Source organism: Electrophorus electricus, chromosome 5 (genome assembly GCF_041902795.1).
Source record: "Electrophorus electricus isolate QZ-2024a chromosome 5, ASM4190279v1, whole genome shotgun sequence".
NCBI classification, from domain to species: domain Eukaryota; kingdom Metazoa; phylum Chordata; class Actinopteri; order Gymnotiformes; family Gymnotidae; genus Electrophorus; species Electrophorus electricus.
Window position 1 is genome coordinate 25,608,001 of NC_137501.1, and position 26,243 is coordinate 25,634,243.

Sequence of the window (26,243 nt, forward strand, 5' to 3'; positions counted from 1 at the left end):
CACCTTCTTAAACTGTCACATTTATGCATAATTCAGAGCTTTGGCACACTGCAAAAAGAACCTCAAAATTGCAAAGGGTTTGGCTTTGCTTACCTTTGACAAACCTGTGCGCTTACATCAAGCCACATATCTGACGTAACAAAATAAAGTATTTTTTGTTTACACAAAGCTCGCAATTTGTTTGGCTTATCGGACATTTTCTTTATTTGCTATATGAATCTTCCTACAAAGTGTTAAGATTTTTTTTTTCCAGTTTTACAATAAATTTACAGATGAGTTTAAAAAAATAATAATAATTCTAGTTCAATTAAATAGCCTGCAGTGCAGAAGGGCATGTGTAGCTGAGGAGTAGTTGAGGATCTCTGAACAGAAGGTTTGGAGGCTGCTCTTCACTGCCTTCTGTTGGCTGCTCTGTGGTTTGGTCTTGTACCTCATAGCCAAGAGCTTATCTGCCAGGTAATGTAGCCAAAGTACATTGGAACGAGGGTTATACTCACTCCAGCAGTTACTAAGGGACAAAGAGAAAGAGGTAGACTATTACAATCAAATTATGTTAATGTTACTACTACTACTACTAATAATACTACTAAAGAAAAAACTCAAAATGGCTGTAGGATCAAGTAATGCTGACTATCAAATACACCTGTCATATAGGTGTATTTAGTACAACTATACATTGCAGTCCATCTGTTAGCAGTATTTACCAGATAACCTCTAGTCCACTCATCACAACCTTTTGTGGTTAAAAAAAAAAAACAAAAACAAAAAACAAAAACACTGATGAACTACTGATGAAATGCAATAAAAACTGCAAGAAGTGGGCTGTAGACTCTCTGCACCTTTAAGGTGTTTCTCAGAAAGTGGCTGGGGTAACAACTAACCAGCGAAGTGCTTAAATGGCCAGAACGTGGCCTGGAACTTTGCTGGGGTGGTTCTACAGTGACTGCTCCATGTTGCCCATTTTAGCTGGCATCTTTAGTGATTGGGTCTGTCAGATGGACACCTACTTGTTCTCTTTCCTCATCAGGCGGTAGATTTCAAACTGATAATCCCCCTGGCCCATGAACAACTCCTCATCGTTTGCTATATCACATGACACCGTTAGACCATCTGAGAGCAGAGAGGCCAGATTGGATGGTGGTGGGAACAGAAAATAAAACACACTCAAAATTCTAGGCTATTATAGGTTGAATCAATTAGCCACACACACACAAACACACACACACGCACACACACACACACACACCACCCACACCCCAGAATAGACCTATCTCCAGCCGTGAGAGTGAGTAGTCTATGATGTTGACGTGAACTCCTCGTGTCTCTATAGAGTGGACAGAGCCGTTCAGTATAAACTCATTATTCTTCTGCTTCGTAGTTTTCACCAGGATATTGCCCCAGTGCAGGTCTCTACAGAAAAAGAATGACACACTGCACAATTCAGCCTTAGACTGCATATAAATCACATATCTCTTGACAGTTACCTGAGGAATTCAATCCTGTGTTGCAACAGAGAAAAATATGAGAAAAACTAAAGAACTACAATTCTTGAAAGGGATAATTTACCAGTTTTTAAAGATCCATTCCTATTGGATCATTTTCACATACCTTTCTAGCTGACACACTATGAGGTGTGTCATTTGTCTCTCAGGTAGGTTCTATAATGGCCCTAGCTAGGTTCTATGGCTGGGCCCTAGCTCTAAGTTCTATAATGGCCCTAAGAAATACAATTTCATAGTTCAGTGTGTTTGTGAGATTACCTGTGTTCAAAACACAGTGCATGTTCAGCCACTGCCAGTGCAGCTGTAACCTGGTGTAAAATACTTTTGGCTTGGGTCATGGAAGAGAGCTGTGTACAAAAACACATGAACATACTGCTATGAGACGATTTTGTAACCCCGTAGTAGTAAATATACTTTGCACTCAAACATTTAAGGCTGGCCTTTCAATACAGTGCAAGGTTAGATAATGACAATGAATGTCACTGGTGAAGGTTTTTTATTTGTGACAGTGTCACATTTATTATACATCTTTACTCAGTGCTGAAGGTATCGTTATGTAAACTATGTAAGAATGTATACCTTTCCATTCATATTCTCCAAATCGCTGCCTCCAAACTCAAACTCAAGAATCAAAAAGAGCTGTTCCTCACTGAAGAAATCTGGGAACATAAGCATGCACAGACACAAATTCTCATTAGTTAAGAATACTTGGTTTAACTATAATTAAATAATGCATTTGTGAAGTCAGTACAAAAACTGGCAGTTCAAATGCAATACATAAATTATGTACAGTCATGGTTAAAAGTTGAGCCTAGCACAAATTTGTTTTCACAAAGCTTGCTGCTTCAGTTTTTATGGGGGGAATTTGCATTAACTCTAGATTGTAAAGAGTGATCAGATGATAATTTTCATGGCAAGGAAAATTACCTTAATCACAAAAAGTACTGCATTCCAGCCACAAAATGGTATCATATCATAATTTCAGTGATCTTCTCGTTAGCTCAGGAGAAAGTGTTAGGGAGGAGAAGGCACCTGATTGAAGTTCTTGATGATTTGGTTGAATACAAAGAGAGAGGTTCAATTGCAGTGAAGAAGGCTTCAAGGTGCCAAAGAAAGTTAAGCCATCACCAGGACTATCTCCTAAAGAAGATGCAGCTATGGGACCGGGTCACCACCAATGCAGAGCTTGCTCAGGAATCACAGAAGGCAGATGTAAGTGCATCTGCATGCACAATGAGGCGGAAGCTTTTGGAGGATGGCTTGGTGTCAAGAAGGGCAGCAAAAAAGCCACTTCTTTCCAAGAAAAACATCAAAAAGTTATTTTCACTGATGAAGCTCCCCTCAGACTGTTTAGGACATCTGGACAAATGATTGTCCAGAGAAGAAAAGGTGAGCACTACCATGAGTCCTGTCATGCCAACAGTGAGGCACTCAGACCATTGATGTCTGGGGTTGCTTCTCATCCAAGGGAGTGGGTTTGCTCAAAATTTTGCCCAAGAACACTTCCATGAATAAGGAACATATTCTCCAAGAGCAACTTCTCCCAAGGATCCAGGAGCAAATTTGGTGATGAACAATACTTTTCCCAGCATGACAGAGCACCATGTCACAAGACAAAAATGATAACCAAGTGTCTCGGTGGACAAAACAACGAAATTTTGGGTCCATGGCCAGGAAACTCCCCAGATCTCAAGTCCATTGAGAAGCTATGGTCAATCCTCAAAAAGAGGGTGGACAAACAAAACAGAAACTGTGATCACACACTGAGACACAGCTGTGCAGAAAGAGCTGCCCATCGTTTTGTGCTGTATAATGCATGCCATAGACAGACTACTTGTACTAAATAATTACAAAATGATAATCTGGCTAATATATTTAAATTATATGCATTATGTATTAATTACATTAGATTATCTGGAAAACGGGATTTTGATTGTTTCTACAAAGCAAAAAGTTGAGTGCACCTGCCTCTGTATAGTAATGAAAGCGAACAGCCACATTATAACCACTGACAGGCATTAGATTATCCAGCATATAGTGCAAACTGGATTTTGATTATTGGATTTTAATTATATCTACAAAGCAGAAGTGCAAGTATACCAGTCTCTGCAAAATACATTAATCAAACAAAACATCATAACCACTGGTGGATGAAATAATATTATTTATCTTATCTTATTACAGTGGCACCTGTCAAGGGGTGGGATATATAAGGCAGCAAGCGAACAGTCAGTTCTTGAGGTTTGTGTGTTGGAAACAGGAAAAATGGGCCAGTGTAAGGATCTGAGCAACTTTGACAAGGGCCAAATTGTGATGACAACTTAGTCCAAGGAAGGACAACCGGTCAACAGTGCTAAGGTTCACTGATGCATGTATGGAGAGAATACTATGACAGAAAGGTGTCAGAACACACAGCTTGTTGCGCAAGGAGCTGTGTATCTTCAGACTGGTAGGGGTGCCCTTGCTGACTCCTGTCCACTGCCAAAAGTGCACAGAAGCATCAGAACTGGACCATGGAGCAGTGGAAGCAGGTGAGCTGCTCTGATGAATCATGCTTTCTTCACGGGTGGGTGCATGTGTGTCGCTTAGCTGAGAAGAGAGAAGGAACAAGGACGCAGTATGGGAAGACGGCAATTCTCTCAGCAAGAGGAGGATGGGCCCCCCTTTAATGCTTGGTTCCTCTCAAGGTTTATTCATCATGCTGTAGTGAGTTTTTTCTTGCCACTGTTGCCCTTGGCTTGCTCACCGGGGACTTGGATTCAGACATTTGTAAAGCTGTTTTGTGACATCTATATAAGTAAATTTGAGGCAGTGTGATGCTCTGGGCAATGCTCTGACAATATTCTGCTGGTACAAACATTTAGGTGGATGTTACTTTGACAAGTACCACCAACCTGAATATTGTTTCAAATTCACCCTACATGGCAACAGTATTCCCTAACAGCAGTGGCCTCTTTCAGCAGGATAATGAACCCTGCCACGCTGCAAAAAGTGTTCAAGAATGATTGTTCAGGAGCATGACAAATAGTTCAAGGTGTTGACTTTGCCTCCAAATTCCAAAGATCTTTATCCGATTAAGCATCTGTGGCATATGCGAGAAAAACAAATCTGATCCATGTAGGCCCCACCTCACAAGGACTTAAAGGATTTACTGCTAATGTCCTGGTCCTGTAGAGAACACAGGACCCAGTACACCTTCCAAGGTCTCGGAGTCAATGCCTTGGCAGCATGAGGGATACCTACACAATATTAGTCAGGTGGTTTTAATGTTATGGCTGATATGTACATTATGCATATATATTTGCATGTAAATTATATAGAGATATATTGTGTGAAAATTGTTTTACCAGGTCTGTCATTTTCAGATCCCTTCTCCTGGTCAAACTTGTCCCAGGCTTTGAGCAGAGCACTGGGATAACACCCACGCACACAGTGAAGACTGAAACAACATCAACATCTCACTCAATAAAATAAAACACACATTAAACCATAACTGCTTCAAATCTTAAAACTGACATTGAACCAAATTATAGACTGGTCTTACTTGTTGAGTCTGATGAAACCATTTGTTTTGGTTTTCTCCTTGGAATTCAGGCTACTCAGCTCTCTATTGAAGAATATTAAATTAGAGGTTATGGTCAGAAATAAGAAAAATAAAAGAGTAACATCAAAAACCACAAAAAACAGCACAGTAAGTAGGTTGTTTACACTTGTTCCTTTCTTTTTAAGAACAGGCATTAAGAAATAAAACCCATTCAGGTTTGTGTACCTATAACAATGACCAGGATAACTGAAAATAGCTAATTACCACTTAAACAGGGAATTCAAAAAATGAAACCTTTTAACTTTGGCTATTATTTTATGTTTTTCTAAGAGTTTCTAGCCTTTTGATTGATTCTTGCTAACTTCTACTATTAGCAGAAGAGTAATTATTAGCATATTAAAAACCATGAATGGCTTGAGGCTTAATAAAAAGAAATCATACTTGGAAATAATGATTTCATGAAGAATTTCACCAAATGTCTTTTGTGGTTCACTGTTGACTTTCTGACAGCCCTCCACTGGAATAATCTGGAACATTACACAAAATAAATAAATAAAAATAAAAACTTATTACTTACTTCACTAGAGAAATGTCCATTTGAGTTCATAGATGAGATTTTTATCAAAGTATATTCATTTCTGCACATAAACTCTGAATGAAACAAAATCCCAGTAGAAGGGCACATCAATTTGTGATTTACTGCACTCAGTTTTCCCTGGTTGCAGGTCGAACAACTGAACTAACAAAGAAGATTAGTGCTTGCAGGTGCTTTGTGCTAGCATTCTGCTGTGTATATCCAGCCACTCAAATCTGTATGTGGCAAAATACATGCCCTATTCTAGCTCCTCAGATTTCCTCAGCTAGCGAGCACTGCTTTTTAATCACCAGGGAATAAAAAAACTAAGCAATCATTCCTCTTGGCAGTGTGCCCAGTGGGCTCTAACGAACACAAATGACTGTAGCGGTCACATTTAAGACCTGACCCCACGACCTCTGCTCCACCACCTCCAGCACTGCGTTCGTAGACCAATGTCTCATGAAATCTTCAGCCTTGATTGGTGCTTTAAATGAGAGTTATTACCAATTATTTTCTGGCTTTGGGTTTCTACTGTGACTCACCAAGCACTCAGAAAGTCACAAAAAAGAAGCAGCAAATGTATTATGACATCCGTGCTCACCTTAAGTGCCACGGTTTGGTTGGAGTCGTTGATTGTGGAGAACACCTCTCCGAAAGTGCCCTCCCCGATCTTGCTGCAGCGTTTCATGCGTTCTGGAGGAATGCAGTCCTCAAAGGAAAGAGGGCCATCCTGCATACACTCCTGATACACTTTGTCAGCATCGCTGATGTCTTCATCATAATGGGCCTGCTTGGCCAGCAGAGAGTGTGCATCAGAGTAAGCACATCAGTGAAACATGACACGATGGTGGTTACACTTGCACACAAAAAAAGGCACTGGTCTCAAGACTGAAGGAATACAGGAATCTACTTCAAAAAAATATGAAATAATAAATGAGAGAACACTATGTCAAAACTAAACTGGTAACAAGGAAACGAATCATGTTGTGCTCCAACCATGGGGGTGTTCGTCAGGGTGGCCCGCGGCAGGCGAGAGGAAGCAGGTTTGGACAAAGGAGTGCTAAACAGGTCCAGGCTGGACTCCATCCCACCAGGTGACTGCAGATTGGACATAGCCATCCGCCGAGGGGTTGGGAAGGCTACAACATAAGTAAGCACACCCCCACACCCAATTATCAATAGATGTTAATTTTCAATAACACTGCCTTTACAACACTAAGAGGAATCTAATGAAATCTTAGGTGGTGTGTATCCACCTGTCGTCTTCTTGTGTATGGACAGTGCAGCTTTGAGTCGGCCCCAGTTGTGTGTTGTGAGTGTATCTGGAGTGAAGTTGGCCAGCATGGAGGAGAGATTCAACTGCTCCACTCTGAGAGGTGTTACAGGCAGGCCAATGACACTGGTTCCTTGCATCCACCCATACAAAGACTCCTGGGTTTAAAGATAAACACAGCATAAACTTAATTAATTACTCACTTAATTAATTAAATACATGCATGCATACAAATGGAAAAAAAAAAAAAAAAAAATGGAGTGTGGTTCCTGCCACACGGGCATTAAATATTACCCTGGTGTGTTTCTCAGTTCTTGCAGGCAGTAGGTAGTTCAAAGAACAGTCCCCAGGTTTAGACCACGCTGCAGTCTCCTTTGTCCTGTGCTTTCTGTTCTGCTCAGCCATACCCCTCTTGGACCAGCGAACGGCACTCAGTCCGCTCACACAGGCTTTGCGGCCGGTACCGCCGCCATTGCGCTCCTTTAGCACGGCCGGCGCAGGAGCTTTACCGGGAGCCTCACCAGGCTGAGGGGAGGCTTTGGAACGCAGGAAGGAGTTTGACAGGCGCCTCCTCAGACCTCCAACCTGCCCTTCAGTACCATACGGCAGCTCTATGGCGTAGGAGTTTAGGTCTGGAAGTTTTCCGGCAGGGAAATCCCCATCCTGGGCTCTGCCGTCACCTTCAGTCTCTGGAGGTTGGGGAGAGGCGACCCGGGCCTCTCCGGGACCTTTCTGGGCCTGCCGGAGGACACTTCTCTCCAGAGGCCGGAGAGAGACAGTGAGGCAAGAGGACAGACACTCCACCTTAAGGCGGTCGATCAGTTCCGGCTCCGATACGCAGAGCTCAAGCCCAGGAGGAGAGGATGGGGAGGAGGACGTGGAAGAAGAGGAGATGAGGCAGAGTGGTTTGAGGCTGGTGCAATCCGAGGAGACGTCACGGTCCCCTTTGCCGTGCCGGGTTTCTAAAGTGAGAGGCTTTGGACACAAATGGGGCCAATCCGTGTCCTGTGCTACCTGGAGTCTGCTAGAAGTGTGTTTTGATAGGTGGCTCGAGATGTCCATTTCTTCCACCAAGACAACACTGCTAACCGGATGACACCTGTAAAGAAAGACAGGCAACAATGAGGCAAAGCAACACGGACATGGCACCCCTGCTGAAGATTTTTTTCAGACGGACTTTTACTTGACACATCTCACGTATGTAGGTTCAGCACAAAATAATGTGGTAAACAGTGAAACGCTTCTTAAGATATACCCATTCATAAGCTATACTGTCTTTAGCATGGTCAGAAATATATATTGCGTTTTTGAAAAAAAAATTTAACAACGCATTAGAAAACAAATACAGCACTGCAAGTTAAAAATAAAGAAGCCATTTGGTTCAAATTCAGATGTGATTTTAAGAGTCACATTATAGAATCTATAAAGACTATAGTAATCACACTTCCTGTGTGTTCACAAGAGCCTACTCAGTGGATTCCAGCCAAGTGGTTAATGAGTGTAACAATTCATTGTTACTTGTGCCAGGCATATCAGTCACAGGAATATTAATTCATACCTCACGTACATAACTTTATATCCTTACGATATCCTTATATCCATGTGTAACCACCTTGAATGCATTAGCGAACTTCTGTAGGGTTTGATTAGGTCCATTTGCTTAATAAAATGAAGTACATATTGATTTATAACTGAATGTATGTGCTACAATCATAGAACATCCTGCTGGTCCCAAAGCACATAAAAAGTTACTGGAGTCTCTATAGCACCCCTTGTGGAGAATTTCTGCTAAATGTTAATATGTGAGTGCGTTATAATCCTACAATCTTGCAATAGAGCTGAATTAGCTAAAATACATTCCATACATATGCCTAACACTTTCATTTCATTCCTTACAAGGTCCTCCATATTCACGTGGGGAGGGGTTTAGTTAGGGGCACAGGGCACCAGTGAAAGTGGAAAAAATGCAAAAACTGTCTTTTTAAAAACATTTTTATAACATTTTTATAATAAATTTGTGAATTTATTTATGGTAATAAATGACAGATTAATGCCACACATTAAAACTTTAAGGTTTCTTTATATTTTCTAGTCTACATGCATCATCCCAATTTTCCCTCGATAGGACAGAAAACTAATTTTAGGACAATACCTGAAAGATACAACCTTTGGGTTAGGATTTTGAGAAATCCAGCACTGAAACGCAGAACACAGCTCTAGGAATATACTCACATACGCACACAGATCAAACTTTCCATTAAAGCAACTCACTGCTCCTTCAGCTGCTCAGTCTGGAAGTCCAGGTCCATCGGAGCCGACACAAATCCAATACCCCGGCTCTTCTTATCCTCCGCATGGTCCTTTTTTCTGCACCTCTCTGGCTCCTCCTCAGCCTCCTTTGGCCCATCTCCATAACCACTGAGCTTCTCCGCTCCCTGCTGTTGGTGTGTCCCCTCCACACACCTCAAGCCACTCCTGCGGAGTGGACGTGAGTGTCGCCTATGGTTATGTGGTACAACCCTCACCGGCTTGCTGGTGGAAGCAACGGTGCCTTTGGCCAGGGCCGTGTCTACCTCATCGCAACTCAAGGACGAGATCTCGCTGACGGACGGCTCACGGAAGCGCAGATGGTGCACGGTGGCCAGGGACGGGGTACTGCACAGTAGTGGGCGCTTGCCAGACACCCTCTGCTCCTCGCTGTCGTTGAGCGAGACCTCGCATGACCGAGTCCAAGGGTTGCTGAAGGATGTGGCGGAAGGCTTAAGATCAGAGTTTTCCAAACAGAACTCCTGCCGGATGGTGGGCTGCTTTCGTCTAGTGACACACCGGGCAAAAGACACTCCTGATGAATTCAGAGTACCGTTGAGGACTCCAGACTGAGAGGAATGGGGTGAAAGAAGACAAAAAAAAAAAATAATAATAATTCTGCTCAGTACACAAATATCAAATAAAACAGATGAAATGGCTTGTGTATTTTTTTTTAAATATATATTTTATAATTACATTTTCCCCTAATATCTGGAAACAACATATGATAAGACTTTGCAGTAGCATGATTAGTGCTCCCTATTTAGTTCTCTTGAAAGCACACCTCAGGCACACAACCAGTATCAGGCTGTCTGTCTCTTACACTCTGTTGCATGGTGTGCTTCCCAGACTGGATCGGCAGTGCTCTCCTGCGATCTGTGACGAACCTGCCGAAAGGGGCTGGGCCAGCAGATACTCGTACCCTAAAAAGAAAAGGGCAGATATATCCTGCAGACAATCCAAGGTGCAACACTGCAAGAAGCTGGCAAAAGGAACCTCTGAGAATAACGTACTCTGCATGTTTGCCTTGAGCAGCTGTTCTTTGGCTAGAGGCTGTGGAGGGTTTTTTCTTTGGCACAAAAGACTCATCCTCGCTGGAGCTGAAAACCACCACCTTCTTCTTCTTCTTCTTCTTCTTCATCATCATCTGCCCTCTGCTACGTTCCCTGTTGCCAGCTGTGAAGCCACCTATGCCTGGTGGGTCTCTTATGATTGCAGCCCTTTTCGTCTGGTTAGTGCTCGGGTTCCTCTTGCATCTGGAAAATTATTTCATGAAGGACCAAGGACAGAGGTAAACAGGAAGCTCTAGGGCATTAATTTGAACATCTAGAGGGCCGAAGTCAAAGCTGTGACTTAAACCGCAGCCTTTTCTATTACGATACAATTATCTTACAACTGTGAAGAAATATTTTGCATTGACAGAAAATGCAAGCAAGAAAACTCTCTAGCAAAAAAAACAAGCAAAAAAAAAACCCAAAAAAAACCCCACACCTCTCAAATTGAACACAACCTACTTTAAAATGGGAAAAAAAACTAGAATAATTTCTCAAAAAACATCACCACACAAACCCAAAATCAAGAAACTGGGGAAATTGACACACATCTATCATGTAATGGTTATTGTTTGGGACTACTCAGCTTTTTAAAAAGGTGGATGACTTGTGTATGGGTCCAACCTGGCAGGTGTGTCTGGAGCAAAGATGTTTTCCTCATCGCTTTCCTGTTCCCTTAAGGCCATCATGGCCCTTTTCTTGGACACACGTGATGTCCTGGAGGCAACTGAAATAGTACTTTTTTTTTTTCTTCTGAAACAGGAAACAAAACATTTTGAGTCCAAAATAGACTACAAGTGTAAAGATCAATATAGAAATAAAATCAAGTAAAGCAAGTAAGAAAGCAAAAGACTAAATGCATGTATGAATAACCTTTTTTTTTTACCGTTTCTTTGAAGGTGTGGGTTCTGCGATAGACGGATCAGATGACGACGAGAAAGAGAAAGCTTTCTTTCTGAGGTCAGGCGAGAACCACTGTTCCACCTTGCGCTTTTGCCTGCCGTAGGTTTTCAAGAACGTAGGTTGCTTGTGACCCAACACGCTCATCTTGGGTTTTCGTGTTTCCCCGCCTAGGTACACTGAAATATATTATAAACCACACCATCAGTCACTGAACGGATATCACAACAGACGATTTTTCACCGTTGTCATTTTTCTTTCAAGGTCTTTAGTTTCTGCTGCTAGTGTGTGTGAAAGAGAAACCTGCAAATACTAATGTTAGCTAGCTAATTATCTGACGCTAACGCAAGTTAACATAGCTAATTAAGCTAACTTTGCTAGTAGATAGCAACATTAACGAAGACTTTGTATCTATCACACACAAGTAACTAATAAGATAGTTAGATAGTTAGCACTCGTTGTTACAAAGTGATTCTCTAAACGGAATTAAACATTACAGGAAAGTAGCGGTTAGCTAAATTAGGTTAACAAAGTAATGCAACGTAGCTAGCGCACTCGTTAGCAATCCCGGGAAAACTAACCTAGCTAACGTAACCCTACTTTGTAGAAAATGCTCAGCAATAACATCACCTACTTAATTATTAAGGTGTGCACGGCTGATTAGTTAACTAACCGACTGTCATCTTATGAACAGCAAGATATACGTAATTTAACGTGACACTTGCCTTCCAGCCTCCCAAGTTAGCGTTAGCTAAGCTATTAAATCATTTATTCACCGAACCAAAGGTAAACGTCACCTCAGAATGATCTTCCACGAGCGATACTTTCTATGGATAAGTCCTTTAGACTCATATAGCTGTTAAATTCAGTGATCTTGCCAAGAATAGAAAGGACAATTATGCACGAAACGCACAATCTACTCGAGCTCTACCCTAGCGAACCGCTTTTCGTTCAAATTCGAGGAAGCTTTTGATTGGCTGGTGGTTTTCGCTTTGTTTGCGTCGATGAAGAATGGTGAGTTCAAGTGCAACAGAATGGATGTGTTATTTAAAGACAGAACAGACAGTTTACTGTTTAGTGTTATAAAGATCTATTCCAAAGAAACAGGTATATTTTCAGATGCTCCCAAGAATGCTGTGGTCAGGCCTATACTAAAAAAACACAATCTATATTAATCGAGTTTAAGTTTCAAAATACTATTTCAAGTAAAATACTCGAAAAAGCAGTATTAAAAAAATAAATAAACGAATTCTTAAATTAAAAAGGATGTTTCTTAACTAAGTCTGACGGGCTTCAGATACTGAAACAACATTATGAAATATAATAAACGTTGCCAGAGTCAGTGCTGATGAAAAGTTTCTCTCTTTGTACTTTTACATTTAAGTGCAGCATTTGATATGGTAAATCATGAAGTTCTTATGATCCGCCTTGAAAATTCAATTGGTCTTTCTGGAAGTGTCTTAAAGTGGTTTGACACATATCTTACAAGCAGAATCTTAGCGTAGCTGACTTTCTTTCTTATTGCTACAGAGTGAATGGTTAATCGCTGTCTGCCGAGATCTCTACAATGAAAATTAAACTATTTTCAAAAACTATTCATCTGGTGCCCCTTCCCCCCGACACTTCCTACTTCAGTTACCCCCTTTTATGTAATGTCAGGTCAACACTGTACGTTTCATACATGAATGAGTGTATCTTGCACCTGGGTCCAGAAGTTATTTAATCTCACTGTGCACTGCACACTGTACATGCTTGTAAAGGCTTGACTTGTTCTACTTTACTTATTCACTTTAATAGTCGGTCTGTCCGTTTTAATAGTATAATTGCTGTCAATATTTTGATGTACTAGACTACCCCTGAATCCTAACCCTGAATCAATTATTCTAGCATTCAAAAATTGTCCTTATTCAATGACTGTTATAAGCATAAAAGACACGCTGCAACTCATTTCAGTTGTAAATCCAATTGTGACAATTTATGATATTAATAATACCCAAAATCACACTTGAATATATCTATTAATATTAATTTTAATTCAATACGCTACTGAATATGTTGGACAGCGTCTTCATTCATTTCAGTCACCTTTTTATTTGTATTTTTTTTATTTTTAAAAGTATTCCATCCAGTCCTACTCCCAGGCTTCCATCTCTAGACAAGAACCTGCATTCCACAGCATGATGTCCCAGACATAAGCACACGGTTTATTTTGGAGAAGTTCTAAACACTTCACAAGAGCCAAAGCCGTGTTATCTCTACTAAGACACCACGACTTGGATGTAGATGGACCCTCCAACAAGACCATGACCTGAATATTAATCAATACACAGTTCACGAATTGAATCAAATGTATCTAATGTAAGCCCTAGTTCACAGACGCTAAACAAGAATATTTAGCAGAGACAGAAAGCTATCTACAGGCCTAGATGGCTTTTATTGGCACATTTGATTAAATAAAATGTTAGAAATAAATTAGATATTGTTTTCCTTGTATTTACCAGCAGAGGGTGTCGTCGATCAATTTAATATTGTGTGTGAATTCATATTTGGAATGAATATTGCATACCCTACAGGATTTTTGGGACTAACCAATTCGGAATTGTCTGCTTGGAGTAACCGTGAGAGTATAGAGGGGCTATAGAATATTCCGGAACGAAGGGGCATAGCCCTTTAAGTGAATACTGTAGCCTATTCGTCTCATGTGCACAGCCTGGGTGTGGCCTTGGATCGCCACTCAGTTTCTTTCACTCGTTTTCTAAAACGCTGTTACAGGGAATAAATACTGAAACGTGACAGACAGAGATACAATTTCATACAACGACCTTGAACGCCTTGAAATGTGCCACAGTACAGGCTAAAGTGCTCTTGAATGCGCCCACACTTTCAGCAATTTCTGAGATTCTCATCTCTGTTTCGACTCGTGTCCATAAGTCCTTTCCGCCAGTAGTGTGAAGGAAGGGGTAAGTTAAACCTAATCATTTCCTCAAATGTTGATATTTTTTTTTTACCTTTCTGCGAGTGAAAACTCGAAAGAGGTGTCAGAGGAGCCAGCATTTCGTTCCGCTTTTCATTTTTTGGGGCGTTTCCAGTGTTTTTCGCAAAGCTTTGCACAATGGCCTGCTTTGTTCGGAGCAGGTCGGTCGGTTGGCGACCTTTGATCTTTAGTGGCACAATTTGTAATTCTCGAGCAATTCCCAAAACTTGGTATTTTCTTTGTAAAAAGTGATTAAGTGGGCATGTTTTTATTGGTGACTTAATTCTTAAACATTTTAGCTAAAGTGGGACTGGAGTTGGGCCATTGGTGTGGATTTAGTCTGGAAAAGAAAATTAGTTATAAAAGGTTTAAAAAAAAAAGTTTTCTTGGCTTTTGATAAATCTGTGTAGCATCTTGTCTCAGTTTGAGCGGACCAGAGTTCTGCAGTGAGTTGTGTGTGTGTGTGAGTGGGGGATCCGTCACATGTTGATGCAGTGTACAAAGATGGAATTGTAAGTCAATGGTTTGCAACCGTATCAAAGCTTTTCATTCCATGGTGTTTACTTTTTCAGAATGGAAATATATTTCAATGACTGCCATTTTTTTCTAGCATGTGGACATCAAATTGTTTGAAAATTAGTTTTTTGCTATTAGCTGTTAAGTCTTCAAAAGGACAAAATAATTTTTGTGTAATAAGCATTCTGGTTTATGTTCCACAAGATCTTGCATACCTTTAATCCTCAATCACTTATCACTCTATTGCTTATCACAGTAGAGGTTTTCATAATAAAAAACAAGGTTAACAATAAAATGGAATTGCAACACATGGTGTTTCATTATTGGACTATATACATTGAGAGTAACTTAACCATGTGCAAGGTTCAACATATGAAAAAGGGCACTACGACCAAAAGGAACATTCAAGAGCGGAACTGTGACACTTTTCTAACCACATAACCACCCAACACTTGTTTAGCTTCCTAAGTGTAATTTTGACGTTGGGAGGACATCACAGCACAGATTCTAATAACAGTGTAAATTAGTTGTGGCTTATTCTTGACAATCAACCAGCACAGTCTTTAGGAAAATGCTAAATTAACCAGGTATGGGAGCATTTCAGATGTGTGACAAAATAACCAGTTTACATTCTGGTTGGCAGACCACAGTTTTGTGAAGAGTATTTCTGGTCTACTGTAATTTCTTGCCCACTCTTACCCCATTGCTCATTGGCCAGTTTCTGAACAGAGGACTGCTGGTTGGTCAGTGTCACTGCTGGGCTGAGAGTGCTCCACAAACCAAAACATTTCCAGCGAGCAGCAGTCCTGTGGTCAGACACTGGCCAATGATGAGGCGATAAAGGATCACTAATACAAACTGCATGACGGTAGAAGAGCAGGAGTTTGGAATAAAGAGGATAGTGAGTGTATGCTGCTCAACATTGCTTTTGTATGTGCTTGCTCTGCACAACTGGCTTTAATAGATATACTTGTCAGTTCATCTGAAATAAAACATCACTGATCTCCTTCAGGCAGGCATTTACAGAGACAGAGGAGGAAAATCAAGGTGACGCACAAACATGGGATTCCTGGGGCTGCTCAAGACTCAGTTAATTTGCCACCTCGTCATCTGTTCCGTGTTCCTGCTCAGTGGCCTCTTGATCAACCTCTTGCAGCTGTGCACTCTGCCCCTGTGGCCTGTCAACAAACAGCTAGCTCGCAAGGTCAACTGCAGGCTGGCATACTGCATCAGCAGCCGTGAGTATGACCCAAGGCCTTCACATCCCAGCCCTAAAGAAGAGAAAGTATTGTGTGCATGTTGTGCAGGCCCCAGAGGTACCACCACCTTTGGTAAAAAAGGATGGATAACGTTAAACATATGGGGTTACCCAAATGGTCTTCGTAACCCTGCAACAGCGTTGTGTGTGGCAGTAACTTTGTAGGAGGAGAATAAGCAATGGATACCAGTGACTGATGACCATGTGCTTCCAAATCAGATTTCCTGTTTGGTTGATTGCCAGACTGTTGCACAGTAACTGCAGAAGTAATGGAAGAAAAAGGAAGTTGGTTTATCTATTTCCTTATATGGTTCCTGTCCCAAATTGTACCATACTGAAGTTGGAAATCTTTATTTTGATATATTATATATAGCTTGTCTGTATGCAAGAAAGACTAATCACAATATTTGCTCTGTTACCAATACTATATACATTTAATTTGTAAACAAATCAGAATTTGTTTATTTGGCCCAATACATTTTCACATACACTGAATTTGACTTGGTCCAACATTGGAGAACTCATTACCAATCTGGTGCTCATTAACAGTCTTGAAAAAACCATTGCCGATGTAGAGACATTGGAGAAGCAAAAGCCTAAAGAATATGGTTTATGGACACTAGACTAATGTCACAAGGCTTTTGCATACTCAAAGTAAATGTTGTTTTGGGGTGTCTGTTGCCCCTGGGTTTTAAATAGAAGCTATATAAAAAAAAAGACATCAGCTAAATGTCAGCAAAAGGGAACATTACACTTGACATCACTACCATGATGAATTCAAATCATGTTTGCTTAGTGAGGCTGTTGCTTCTTGCAAATGTGTGACCGTAGACACCCCCTTCTTCTATTTGCATAATGAAGTTAAAATGGTAAATCAATTATAAGATCTCTTCTTTTTCCTGTCCTTGTGCAGAGATGGTGGCATTGCTGGAATGGTGGTCTGGGACTGAATGCACACTGTACACAGATCCAAAGTCTTTCCCGTTCTATGGCAAAGAAAATGCCATTGTTATCCTCAATCACAACTTTGAGATAGACTTCCTTTGTGGCTGGACATTCTGCGAAAGGTTTGGTGTTCTAGGGGTAAGAAGGATCTAGAATATTAACTATGGATTTTAATGTATTGCTTGTTTACCTTATCTTTAGCTTAAAATTGCTGAGAATTAGAGAGATGTGTTAATAAGGGGATGGAAAAAATGATTACAACAGCATATTTTAGTGTAATGTGGTTGTATAAATGAGAGGCTGTTGTGTCCCGAAATTACAAACAGTAGTGTGTCAGTATGAAAAACTCCATTACAGAGTTCAAAAGTCTTGGCCAAGAAAGAGCTTGCCTATGTACCAATCATTGGCTGGATGTGGTACTTCCTGGAGATAGTCTTCTGCAAGAGAAAATGGGAAGAGGATCGCAGTATGGTGGCCAGCAGCCTCCAGCGTCTTCGAGACTATCCAGAGAACTTCTGGGTATGTGAAAGGTTTCCTGGTGGTAATAATTTCATAATTCAGCGGACTCGATATTTAATTCTAGCAACGAAGTAATCCACGCATGACGTTGGTGTCTGTGCCCTGATCCTCACCGCTTGCCTTTCCTGAAGCTCCGATTGCATCTGCTATCGGTGTGTGTCCGTCACTTTTAGCGTGTAACCCAAGTAATGACTCTTTGCCTAGTTCTTAATGCACTGTGAAGGCACCCGCTTCACCCCAAAGAAGCACAAGATTAGCATGGAGGTTGCGGAGAAAAAAGGGCTGCCCAAACTCAAGCACCACCTCCTGCCTCGGACCAAAGGCTTCTGCGTCACAGTCCAGAACCTCCGGGGAAAGGGTGAGAGCCTTCCTGACCCGCAGCACTGCTCCAGGATCCCGGGCACGGGATTCGGTCTCCGCTAACCCAGGTCTAGTTAGAAAAGGCGACTCCCTAGCCGGAAAGCGGTGCTTAGATATCGTATTTTCTACGTAATCTGTGAGGATTTGGCTCTCCCTGATTGAGTTTGTGTCTCCTCTGTAGTTACTGCTGTGTACGATTCTACACTTAATTTCAGAAACAACCAAATTCCAACTTTACTCGGCGTGCTTAATGGAAAAAAGTATCATGCGGATCTATATGTGAGGTGAGACCCAATTAATATTGTAAGTTTTTGATTAAGAGTGGGTGGCGTGATCCTAACCTGACCTGTGTTGATCTAGGCGGATTCCTCTGGACACAATCCCAGAGGATGAGTCTGAATGTGCTGCTTGGCTCCACAGACTCTATCAGGAAAAGGTGAGAGGAACATTTGGCTTTCCTCATTGGGAGAGGTATTGTAGGACTGGCAAGCATCATCTGTATCGTATCTCGTACCCTATTAAATCATGTTTCCATGAGTGGCTACAGTCACCATCCTCTTCTTTAGGAGCCTTTTCTACATTCCACCTACCAGATTGCTGGAGTAACAGTTATAGCTTATAGCCCACATTGGTTCAAGATCTTTTTTTTTAACTGTCCTCCTGCTTTTCATCAATGGACATCCACCGGTCCGTTTCTGAGCCAAGCACTACTGTGGGTTGGATATACATGGATGACGGGCCACTCTCAACCCAGCAGAGAAACTGACACTTGCTTGTAATTTTTCCACATACAAGTACATAGGTGAAAACTAGACGTTTCAGATAAAGCCCATAGTGTGTGCAGCCTACAATCTAGGAGAGTGGTAATGCTTTTTTTTCCCCCGTCCTGCCCTTTTACAATTGAATTGTCGCATTAAGTCATCCCCACCAAACATCCTGCTGCTGTCAGTCGCCCTCAGGCGAGAGCCCCGAGTGACGGCCGTTACCCGCTGTTTCCCCTGCCAGGACAGGTTCCAGGATGAGTACACGCAGACGGGTCATTTTCCTGGGCCTGTGGTGAGCCCACCGCGCAGGCCCTGGTCGCTGCTCAACTGGCTCTTCTGGCTGGGCCTGCTCCTTGCCCCTCTGTGCATGCTGCTGCTACAGCTTCTGCAGTCAGGCTCGGCTCTCACCGTGGCAACCACTGCAGTCTTCTGCCTCGCAGGTATGGAATGGGGTGGGGTCAGGTCAGACTAATCCTAAACTGGGACAAAGACGAATATTCCATAACGCGAGCTAAATGATGGCATTACTTAAAATAGCAGTCTATTTTCTGGTTGTTTGTAATTGGTTGTAACAATACTTATACTACTGCGAATAGTAATAAAGTGCTAGTAGAGCACCAATAACTTGTTTATGCACCTCCTGCCATTTACTTTGAATTTGCTTTTTTTTAATGTTACAATAAAGCAAACAAATCTAAAAAAAACAAAAAAAAAAAAACCCTTAAAAACTATTGGGAAGGTGATCAAGTGTTTTGGCAGTAAGTATACCATCTTCCATTCTCTGGACTGCAGTGCAATGCATGTTGCTCGAAATAGGAAACTCAGTGCATGAATCAGTGCATGTTCATGGTACTTGCTACATTACTGGAAACTCCCGTCGACTTTTCTGCACTCCTAGTGGTTAAATAAAACCAAAATAAAACCCCAAACGATTTTGCCGTTTTGTGAATTGTGCGTTGCCGAAGATATACGGCAAAAAGTGAACTCCCACAGGCTTCTACAGAATGACAGGTATGCTGCTTCAGAAAGTCCTAATATACAACTGATATAAAACGGAGCAGTATTTTGCATGAGTGCTATTATAGTCAAACTTGATAAATAATTGAACTCGTTTTATGCCTGTGCTTGTAGCAACTCGTTTTAAACCAGATCTGGATCCAGTTCTGTGCCCTGTGGAAGCCTATGAGAGTTTTTGCACCGTTTATATTTACTTTACACTGGAGTGGTACCGCCAGTCTGCCTTTGACTTTAGTCGACCTTTAAATGGATTTTTTTTTTAAACCTCTTTTAAACCTGTTTAAATTACAACCTCTATAAATGTTCTTTCTTCATTTGGTGGTCAGTCACTGACGTTATTCACATTCGGCCATGCTGCATTATGGAAATATAATTAATTTAGCGGTGAAGACACATTATAAAGAGGTCATGGAAATGTAAGGGGAGGGAGGGGGATGTTAATAAAAGAATGAAAAGCAATGGGCATTTGAATGTCAGCCAAACGTACTGAGTAGTGCAGGTCAGCTGTGGGCACGGGGTTTACATGCTGCTGTCTGTCTAATACTTTAAATATGTAACAGCATGGACTTCTTTATTAACTGATTGGTTTGGAAATCTGCATTAAAAAGATTGATTTAAAGGAGTAGGTCAGGCATATTTAATATGCAGGGGAGAAGTGGATTTGGCTCGACTGGAATGGAAAGGAACCCTTTTCCTCACAAATGAACTGCATCAGTTAATGGGAAAGAAAATCCGCCAGAAATGCCTTCCTCTTTTTCCGTTCCGTCTTTACTTAAGAATGTCAAAACACCTATGAATGCGTCACTGCTTTTGGGAGGGACTAATAACAAGCACTAATGCAGCCTCGTCTTCTTTTACAGCTTCAGCCGGCGTTCGCTGGATGATAGGACAGACTGAGATCAACAGAGGCTCCAGCTACGGAAACAAAGAGGTTCCACTTAATAACAATGACTAAGGGAGCGAACTGACCAGCCAGAACAGCAAACAAAAAAATGGAGAGGAAAAAAAATAAAATAAAAAAATTATATATATATATATATATGTAAAAATAAACTCAACCGCAGTTGTAATTGGACTGAGGTGCTCTTGCATCAGTTTACAGCAGACCGACTCCTCCAATCGGAAACGGACAAAGCAAAAGAACTCAATGCGAAAAAGAGAAGCAATGAGATGCACCGGGTGGAAACAGCAGACATGGGCAGTGGAGATGAGGTTCGCAAAGGTCCAACTTTATGCATCTCTGAACTTTCAAAGAGGGAACTCTAGGACACTGTTTAAAAACGGATGTTTATTCATTATTCTTTCTTTACATTGCAAACACTGTAGGTGCCAGAGGACCAGAAACATTGATGCTTGATTTTTATAGCAGGGCTCTGCTACAAGAGGTTACTACATACTGTTGGCATATGAGCATAAAGTGATCGTGTTGCCATGTCATTGGTCCAAACTGAAAAGATGGGGGTGAGATGTAAATGTTTTCTCCAGAAATTGTAGGAAAAGACAGATTTGACCACCTACTTATGTGGGAGTGTGAGGTGGGTGTGTTTGTTCGTGTATGTGTGTTTTCAGCAGCAGAGAGGAATTCAGCCTCACCCGTTCCTCTTGTTGGCTGGGTACACTCCTGCACCCTGCTCTTAAAGGCACGCCATTGGCCAGTTGGAGGAGTGGGCCAGTACAGCACAACTTATAATAGGCTTAAATATGACTAAACAATTGGCTTTGCAGCTGGGCAAAAAATAAAACAAACACACTATACAATATTAAAAAGATTCCCTTCACTGACGTTCAAACCTCTCTACTTAACATTGCATACATGGCATGGGAGGGCGACTCACAATAACTTAAAAGACCCCCTCAGCAGTGATTACATTAAACTCGTATGTTCTGTCCAACTCTACTATCACACTCATCCTTTGTGCTTCGAGTGGGACCAGCTTTCCAACAAAGTGCCTTTTTGCTTATTTTTCTTCTTTCCTTTATTTAAAACAAACAGTCCTGTTGCTTGTTACTCAGAATTCGTCTCCACCGAGACAAGTGGCTTGGCAGTAACCTTTATACAAAACAAATCCTAACCTTATCCTTACATTATGTACAATGTGTGTCCCGCTGCAGTCACACCCTTGCGGCTACTCCGCCCATCCCTGCCCAGTTAATCCAGTTAATAAACTGTACACATAAGACTTGCTTGCTCTCGCCAAAGGGTGCCGGCTGGCCCGACGAGGATTGCGCCGTAATCTTGTTCGTTAAACCACAGTCCCTCGAGAACGCCAACGCACTGTAGTGTCAGCGGTTTTGTAAATGTTAAGAGCATACCGGGCCGCTGCCACGTCACTCCTCGTCTGTACAGACCTGCAACGAGAAAAGGACGAGAGATGGAATGAGGGCAGGTAGCGACGGGCTGGGTGTAGAGCGGGTCTCCGTCGACCTCACCTTCGCATAATGGATAAACGCTCCCAGAGAGGAGAGGGATACTCTAGGGTTAAAGATCAACATTTTCCATGAGTGCTGCTCTAAGATGAAATGGAACATCAAATCAAGCTTGAATTGGGTATCGAGGCATTACAAGGCATCCATGAATTAGATTAATTACTTTTTTTTTTTTAATATATATATTTAATGAAGTATGTGCTTGTGTTTTGGCCAGAACAAAATTCATAGGGCATTTTCAGACGTCATTGGCAGAGCTGCGCGCATCCCAGGTGAGCCGTCTTGTGCGTCAGAGGAGCGGGGTGGGGAGTCACCTTCACGAAGGGATGGTCCAGCAGGGCGCTGGCAGTCCAGCGACGTTTGGGATCGCTCTCCAGACAGTGGGTCAGGAAGTCTTTCCCCTCCGTGCTGAGTTTCTCTGGGATAGGTGGCTTGTGACCCATGCCCACCTTGTACATGATCTGGAAGTTGTGCTCGTATTCGTGCCACGGTCTCTGCACAGGGTGGAAGGAAAGAACCAGCCAAGTTTGGATTTGCTGGTCATTCCTACATGTCCACCCACTGTCAGTTCTAAGCTATATACCAACACTGCTTGTCCCATGTCATTTGAACCACATGAGATGACAAACTTCAATCAGGCCACTAATAATAAAACTAACTGAATGACTGAAGACAAGTTTCTTTTGTGTCTGCATAGGCAAGCTTAAATACCTGGTACTTAAGCTTCACCATCAACTGATTACCTCACTTTTTCCTCACTACATTACTGCAGATTCCCTATTTACTCAATTCAGTTTACAAAGGCTTTTATGAGTTGAATCAGGAGCAACCAACCACTTTTCTAAAACACAAAGTTGCCAGATGCAAAATGAGTGCTCTTGGATGACAGCAGGTAAACACTGCATAGGAAACCAAAGTAAATATGTATTACCTTTCCAGTAACCATCTCAATGAGAACACACCCAAGACTCCAGATATCAGCTGCACGACCATGACCTTCACCTTTTGCCCTTGTGATGACCTCAGGAGCCATGTATGCTGAGATAACGGCAGAAAAAAAAAATATGCATTTTTCTCCCCTACAATTGTGTGGACAAGATGCCTTAAATGTGTCCACATTGGTGATAAGCAACAGCGGCCTCTGGTGGTTCAGTCCGGTCACTGCAGCCTCACCTGCAGTACCCAGCGTGCTGTTCACCTCGCCCGGCATGGTATGTGCGTTGTTCTTCAGCTTCACCGAGCAACCAAAGTCACCCAGCTTTATCAGGCCGGATGACGTGAGGAAAATGTTGGCGCCTGGAACAAAACAAGCGAGCCGAGTCACGTTCATTTATAAACATGTTTATATATAAAATGACACGCTCATGGTAAAGCGTGTCATAAGGGGGGGGGGGGGCTCATACCTTTGATGTCACGGTGCACGATGCCATGCTCGTGCAGCACGTTAATGGCGGTGGTGCTCTGCTTGCAGTACAGCCGGATCACATGCTCCTGCAGGCCTAGCCTGGCGACTTCCTCCAGCGTGCCTTCATCACAGTACTCCATGAAGATGTACATCTCCTCCTGGGAGAGGTAACGAGACATGAGGGTTAGTGAGAGAGAGCGAGAGAGAGAGTGAGAGTGTGTGTGTGTTAATTGTAGCCAGCAGGAACAGGTGCCAAAGCCTTACCCGATGGAGCTCAACACCAAAGTAGCGGACCAGATTGGGGTGTTTAATCCCTTCGAAAATTTTCAGCTCGTCTGCCGTTTCCTTTATCGTCTTGTGGTCATTGGGCTGGAAGCGAATCTTTGATGTAGAACACAAACATATTTCAGCATGTGCAAAATCGAACACTAATATGCATTTTTCTCCGTTACGCGGTGAGGCATGAAATAAAAAAAATGGAAAATATTGTGCGCCGCTTCGTTGCACATCAAATCTGTCCGCTCGTTCAAACCCCTACCTCCTTCATAGCCATGAGTTCACCGGTGTCCACGTTAATACATGTGTACACCTTCCCATACTGCCCTTCACCTGTGCACAGGCAGTTGGCACCGAATGAAACGACAGCAAAAACAGACAAAGAAAAAGAAAATGGTCTGTGTAGCGCTCGGCGGCCCGGAGGCCACGCCCACCTATCTTGTTGCCGCGCTGCCATTTGAAGGTGACTTTGCGCAGGCCCACTTGCATGACGTTGTCGTAGGACTTGGGTGTGCTGCACACCTGCCCGATGACGTTGCGCTGACGCAGGGAGCCGTACCGCTGCTCCTCAAAGGCGCGGATGGCGCGCTGCACCGCCTCCATCGGACTCTCGCAGGCTACAAGTGTGGGAATTTCAAATTCGTTTCACTTCAGTTGTTGATGTTGGTATTAAAGTCCTGTGCTGCTGCAGGTGGAGTTAACTTGCTCATAGTGTATGAAAGTGTAATAATGTTTAAGGTTTTTTGGATCAGTTAATGTGTCAGCACCCCAAATCTAAAACTCAATTGTCAGGACTCATCCGACCTTTTGACTGGCTGATGAAGTTACGGAGTTCCCAGCTACGACGAGCCACAGCCCCGTGGTCTGCTCTCGGATACAACGGCTCTGCATGGGGACAGCAGAGAAGGGTCTTTAGTGGAAAGAAAAAAAAAAAAAAAAAAAAAAAAAAAAGACAAGCCTCCCCTGGAAAAGGATCCCTGTGATGTCAAATGGAAACTGACAGAAGCATTCCAGGTCTGGCATGGCTTGCCGGTGCTTGGTTTATTATGATAGACATCCCTAAATCCCGTGCTTAGAAATAGCACGAGGTACACGGTATGATGAGGTGCACGAATGCAACCCTTTTCCATTAATGGCATTAATAACGGCAAAGACTCAAAGTAAGGTCAGAGGATATTACCGTCTCGGTCTTCCGTGGGGCTGGAGTGGCGACTGAGCGATCGGAACTGCAGCTCTGCGGCTACCGAGGAGAGGCGGTCGTTCTCGGGGACACTGTGGAAGAATCCGATCTGGTCTTTTCACACCGCTCAACATCGGCATTTCTGACCTAGTCTTCCCTCTTCAACCTCTAAGCTCAGGTTTGGAATTCATGTACATTTTGGCTCCATGAGTGTACCTTTGCCAACTAAACTAAAGATTTGCATAAATATCTAATTTTGGATAAAAACAAAACAAAAACAAAAAACAAAAAACACAACACTGTTTCATACATATCAAAGAGGGTATGAGGGAAGACAAGTGGGTCGAAATTGCGCACGTTCATGGAAATCCTGAATTAAAGAAGTTTAAGAGGCTCCAGTAAATGCACAATTGATAAAAAGAAAATTCACAGAAAGAATATTAACAAAATATAAAGCATCCAATGCCTTCGATGCGTCACACTGACTCTGTAATGTGCACTTCACAAACAGAATATTGGAACGTTACGTCTTGTAATTTAAAAACAGCAAATGCCATACTGTAGGCTAATGCAGGGTTAGGGAGGCCATGCAGAAGCCATGCAAAGCTATTGTGAAAGAGAAAAACGCCCAACAAAATGAGGTAGACATGTTGGTGTGGTTGATCGTAAAATAAAACAACCTGATATCAGATGTACAAGAAAAAAAAATACAATATCTACAATATCTCGATACAATATCTAAGGTAGTGAGATATTTCCCCCCCCACAGGGGCCTTCTTGACATTCCGTTACTCAAAACTGAATCTGTAGGTAAAATTTCTGTTCCCAAGCAACATTGGCAAAATCATGCAAAATGTGTCGTATGATTCTTAATTTCTTTTTTTTTAAAATAATTTTAAAAAGGACCATTTAAACAGGCCTTAAAAGTTTTTACTTTCCATAAATATAGGATAAACATTCAAACTCAAGCAAATCTGCAAAAGGTTTAGTGCAGTACACAGTCAAGCTACACTCTCAGCCATTCTGCCAGGGATCCCCCCCCCCATGTAAACTACATCTGAAATCGTTGTGTTTCTTTACGTCCAGCATGCTCAGTTACAGCAAAAGTATAAAAAAAAATAAATAAATAAAAAAAAAAAGAATAAATGTAAATTGCTAATCTGTGTTTTCCATGATCTATGGTTCAGAAGTGAACTATCTTAAGTAGGTGAGGGACAAACTAAACTACAGCACCCTGTCATAAGCACAAGGGAGCGATCACAGAACATCATGTTCACCTTTAAAGGACTTTCTGAACCACAGGCCTTGGAGATACTCCAGTTTTGTTTAGGCCCTCCAGGATTATTGGCACACTTGATGGATGGGGGGGGAGGGGAGAGAAGCTGTTGTTTATCGGCTTGACCTTTCACCGAAAACGTATGAGAAATGAACATTTCAATGAGGTAAA

General features: G+C 42.1%; 3 protein-coding genes across 12 annotated transcripts in view; 1 reads left to right on the plus strand and 2 right to left on the minus strand.

Annotated features, from left to right (window-relative positions):
* Positions 1 to 19: 19 nt before the first annotated feature.
* haspin (histone H3 associated protein kinase) lies at positions 20 to 12,099 on the minus strand. Of its 4 annotated transcripts, none has more exons than XM_081714554.1 (18): positions 11,953 to 12,099; positions 11,142 to 11,334; positions 10,880 to 11,008; positions 10,217 to 10,459; positions 10,027 to 10,126; positions 9,168 to 9,772; positions 7,191 to 7,995; positions 6,880 to 7,054; positions 6,620 to 6,762; positions 6,225 to 6,410; positions 5,488 to 5,573; positions 5,047 to 5,109; positions 4,850 to 4,941; positions 2,082 to 2,161; positions 1,761 to 1,849; positions 1,256 to 1,410; positions 1,008 to 1,110; positions 20 to 508 (listed from the first exon to the last, which is right to left on the minus strand). In XM_081714554.1, exons 2-18 carry the CDS (start codon positions 11,300 to 11,302, stop codon positions 304 to 306), a joined length of 3,420 nt encoding a protein of 1,139 aa, XP_081570680.1. In that variant the 5' UTR covers positions 11,303 to 11,334; positions 11,953 to 12,099; the 3' UTR covers positions 20 to 303. The 4 variants fall into 4 exon arrangements, with proteins under 4 accessions (XP_081570680.1, XP_081570679.1, XP_081570678.1 ...); XM_081714553.1 differs by having other exon boundaries at positions 1,268 to 1,410; positions 9,988 to 10,126; XM_081714552.1 differs by having other exon boundaries at positions 9,988 to 10,126.
* Positions 12,100 to 13,805: 1,706 nt separating this feature from the next.
* On the plus strand, positions 13,806 to 21,286 carry agpat4 (1-acylglycerol-3-phosphate O-acyltransferase 4 (lysophosphatidic acid acyltransferase, delta)). Of its 3 annotated transcripts, XM_081714564.1 has the most exons (10): positions 13,806 to 14,115; positions 15,658 to 15,883; positions 16,817 to 16,986; positions 17,206 to 17,367; positions 17,572 to 17,725; positions 17,909 to 18,011; positions 18,088 to 18,163; positions 18,733 to 18,931; positions 19,177 to 19,249; positions 20,369 to 21,286. In XM_081714564.1, exons 2-10 carry the CDS (start codon positions 15,706 to 15,708, stop codon positions 20,403 to 20,405), a joined length of 1,152 nt encoding a protein of 383 aa, XP_081570690.1. In that variant the 5' UTR covers positions 13,806 to 14,115; positions 15,658 to 15,705; the 3' UTR covers positions 20,406 to 21,286. The 3 variants fall into 3 exon arrangements, with proteins under 3 accessions (XP_081570690.1, XP_026872362.2, XP_026872361.2); XM_027016561.3 differs by lacking the exon at positions 19,177 to 19,249 and having other exon boundaries at positions 13,810 to 14,115; positions 18,733 to 18,783; XM_027016560.3 differs by lacking the exon at positions 19,177 to 19,249 and having other exon boundaries at positions 13,816 to 14,115.
* map3k4 (mitogen-activated protein kinase kinase kinase 4) overlaps positions 20,777 to 26,243 on the minus strand; it is a 33,771-nt gene continuing 28,304 nt past the window's right edge. For all 5 annotated transcript variants that reach the window (XM_081714562.1, XM_081714561.1, XM_035530390.2 and 2 more), the window contains 10 exons: positions 24,797 to 24,888; positions 24,421 to 24,501; positions 24,051 to 24,233; positions 23,879 to 23,949; positions 23,605 to 23,721; positions 23,339 to 23,498; positions 23,109 to 23,231; positions 22,867 to 22,973; positions 22,250 to 22,429; positions 20,777 to 21,857 (listed from right to left, as the gene is read on the minus strand). In XM_081714562.1, the coding sequence (XP_081570688.1) occupies positions 21,837 to 21,857; positions 22,250 to 22,429; positions 22,867 to 22,973; positions 23,109 to 23,231; positions 23,339 to 23,498; positions 23,605 to 23,721; positions 23,879 to 23,949; positions 24,051 to 24,233; positions 24,421 to 24,501; positions 24,797 to 24,888 (1,135 nt within the window). In that variant the 3' untranslated portion in view covers positions 20,777 to 21,836. The remainder of the gene's footprint in view (positions 21,858 to 22,249; positions 22,430 to 22,866; positions 22,974 to 23,108; positions 23,232 to 23,338; positions 23,499 to 23,604; positions 23,722 to 23,878; positions 23,950 to 24,050; positions 24,234 to 24,420; positions 24,502 to 24,796; positions 24,889 to 26,243) is intronic.